Source organism: Aedes albopictus, chromosome 3 (genome assembly GCF_035046485.1).
Source record: "Aedes albopictus strain Foshan chromosome 3, AalbF5, whole genome shotgun sequence".
NCBI classification, from domain to species: domain Eukaryota; kingdom Metazoa; phylum Arthropoda; class Insecta; order Diptera; family Culicidae; genus Aedes; species Aedes albopictus.
In genome coordinates, this window is record NC_085138.1 from 280,035,802 (window position 1) to 280,039,338 (window position 3,537).

Here is a 3,537-nt window from a genome sequence, read left to right on the forward strand (position 1 = left end):
AGATAAATATTAACGATTTTACGTCCTTGTTTTTATCAAGGAATTGGCATCCCTATTCCACCAATGCAATGATTTCGTAGCCAGCATAACAGCGGCTCAAGCGTAGGGCTCAAGCTGACAACCTATCTTTCAACACAGCAGCATAATTTTAATGCGGGGTAAGAAAACAAGAAGACCACAACAGTCCCCTGGTTTTTATCTGAGATTTTTTATCAGTGTTTTTTTTTTCAGTGCCAGAGTTGCAGTACTAGTTTCATGTGGTTGGAGCTGTCACATCAACCACATCAACAAAACAAAAGTTTTCAACATATTACCAAGTTGTTTGTCCTCTGTGTGCTGCGCAATGAAATTTAATTTTGTTTAGTAAATTTATTCATTAAAATAGTGCACAAAACGCAAAAATATGGCCACAAATATTTCCGCAAGCGTTGCGCAAACACTCATCAGTTCCAGCAAAGCGAAAACCACGCAACAGCAGCCTCCACTGCAGCAGCCGACAATCGTCATTAGTCCCGACATCCTGGACGATCTGGGCAGCCGATTCATCATCAATGTTCCGGAAAACGAACGGCACAATCTCATCCGGGTGTGCTTCCAGATCGAACTGGCCCACTGGTTCTATTTGGACTTTTACTGTGTGGCCCAGAAGCAGAAGTGTGGCATCAAACAGTTTGCCTTCCAGCTGTTCCAGGTAAGTCACGAATCCGTAATTCGGAGTATTTTGTACCTCGTTTACAAACAATTCATAAAGTGATTTACATTTGGCATTTCCTCAAATCGTTTCCCTTATTTTCAGCATATTCCATTCCTACAACCGCACGTGAACTTTGTCGAAACCATTCTCGAAGACTGGAAACAGTATAAACTGTCGGTTCCCACATATGGTGCCATTTTGTTGTCCGAGGACCTCAAACATGTCCTACTGGTGCAGTCGTTCTGGGCCAAGTCCTCCTGGGGATTCCCGAAGGGAAAAATCAACGAAAATGAAGAACCGGTACACTGCGCCATTCGTGAGGTGTACGAAGAGACCGGCTATGACATCAAAAATCTCCTGGTCCCAACGGAATTCATCGAACTGGTTATTAACTATCAGTACACGAGGTTGTACCTGATCCGTGGGGTTCCCCTTATGACGGTTTTTGCCCCTCGGACGCGAAACGAAATCAAATCCTGCCAGTGGTTCCCAATCGACCTACTGCCAGTCAGCAAAAATGACAACTTCGTCAAAGACAATCTCAGTATGAATGGGAATTCCTTCTTCATGATACTGCCCTTCGTGAAACGTCTCAAGAAGTGGCTGGAAAAAGTGCAAACATCGAAACCGAAAGGAACTATGGCTACGGGTTCTCCGGTTTTTGGATCCGCTGTGAAACAGAACACCAAGTTTTTCGAAAACAAAACAGCCAACACGGGGAACCAATCCGGAGGAAATCGCCAGCGTCAGCGACACAAATCGATGGGGGATCTCGAGCAGCAGCGTTCCAAGTCAAATGGTGCGCAGAATCTGGTGAACGTGGAGCAGCAGTTCAGCAAAAACACAGCCAAAGGCAGTGCCCATCGAGATGCCGCTGTAGGCCACCTGCCGGATATTGGTTCAGCTTCCGGTAAAAAGTACGGTAAGAAACAATCGGTTCCCCTCAACGAGACCGTGATTTCTGTCCAATCGGCCGGAAACCGAACGCAGATAAAACGGAAGCTGTTCGATTCGGTAGCGGAAGATGGTCAGAAAAATGTCGTCGGGGATGATAAGCTAGAGCCAGTTACCCATTTATCCACAGACCCACTGGCAATGTTTGACGTGTGCCAAGCTTGGGCTAATTTTAAGTTTGACTACAGTAAATTTGTGTAACTGCCGTTTTTTATCCTATGAGGTTGTAACGGAAAGTCATCGTACGGAATTGTTTTTTTTTTTATTCTTTGACACCAATATGACACGGATCTCTGAACATTTATTTGGAGTCTTTTTTTTACATGTGAAAGAAATATCCTCATAATAGAAAATATAAATAAAATCATTTTTAACCAGAATTTTTATTTTTTTTTACATTTTCCTGAAAGTTTTTGGGCATACAAAATACACTACCATTTATTACGTAACGCTCAATTCAACATTTTTTGGGTGCGTGAGGTAACTTGGCAGTAGAGAGCATTCCCGCTCCACACCCGCAAGCGTAACGGGTCACCACTTTCGTGAACAAATCACGTCTGAAATCGAATATAATATTTGTGATTATATGGTTAAAAAGGATAACAAGCTTTCAGATGCAATATTTATTCTGGAGGGTTTTGGTTCAAATTTGCTTGATATAACATGTTACATTTCGTAACGAGACACCATCGCAGAAAAATATGGTATGTGGGGGCAAGATGGGTCAGTACCGTTTTTAACAGTACTGTATATTTTTTTAATCTTTCAATAATTTTCCCAGATGAACAACGTGGATACATAGAAAAGTGATTATATTGTTTTGAAAATTATTTACGTTCCTTGCACAGAAAAAAAATAAAATAATTTTTCGTTAAATATACTCCTTATGCTATACATTCCATATAACTACGTGTTTTGTGTAAATGGGGCAAGATGGGTCACACGAATTTTTCGGTATGTTTGCATAGATTTTGAAAATGTTTTACTCTTCATTGAAAGGCTATTCTGTGACCTTCATTATCGAAGCAATTAGAGCACTGAGAGTTTGTGAAATTATTTTTGATTTTTTCTCCACAAAAAATATAGGCTTTCAAAGTTTGTTTATGGCTACCTGAACAAAAATCTTCTAATTCTGAGAATAATTTACCGTATGTTTCAACACTTTTTTCATGTAATCTGTACGTCTGTGAACCCTGATAAAAAATATCATAGAAATACGATGAATTTTATTGTTACAACACCATTTTTTCGAAAAATATACACCATTAAACATATTGTAATTTACACGGCACACTCACCATCACCCCTATTGTTCTATACCATTCGGCGAATGGTAAATGGCACTTTTACAATTAAAAATGGTGGTCGATCTTAACCATAAAATTTTGATAAAATTTTCATACACTTTTACGCGAAAAACTATAGAAAGTATTGTGTTTTTATGAGACATTTTTAGGGCAATTTTCAAAAGATAACAATATATCTTAATGTTTATCCATTGTTCTTACAATACAAATACAATTAATTGAATGGCGTCAAATGAATCGTTGTTACAATAAAAATACAATAATATTTGTGTTATTTGTAAGCAGTTCTCGCTTTTGAAAATCCATTGAATTTATATTTTCCAGCATTTACGAGCACTAACGTCTGCCAGAATGATATGCACATTTTATGATAAGAATCACACATTCTGATGTCTGTCTGGTATGTATTGCTTGGCAGCTGTTGATAAGATCTATCTTCAATCTTTTCAAATAACTACCAAATATCACAAGTCAGACCTCAGGTCGTATGATCCATACCATAAATCGTTCACAATTCATGTGGCCATTAGTATCTGTAAATGCTGGAGAAAAATGTTACCGGGAAATATGAATTCTTTAGTT

General features: G+C 38.8%; 1 protein-coding gene across 1 annotated transcript; it reads left to right on the forward strand.

Annotated features, from left to right (window-relative positions):
• The first annotated feature begins 255 nt into the window (after window positions 1–255).
• Window positions 256–1,952, forward strand: LOC109401683 (m7GpppN-mRNA hydrolase). Its single transcript, XM_019674272.3, has 2 exons — window positions 256–691; window positions 797–1,952. The coding sequence occupies exons 1-2, from the start codon at window positions 404–406 to the stop codon at window positions 1,847–1,849; spliced, it is 1,341 nt and encodes a 446-aa protein (XP_019529817.3). The 5' UTR covers window positions 256–403; the 3' UTR covers window positions 1,850–1,952.
• Window positions 1,953–3,537: the final 1,585 nt, after the last annotated feature.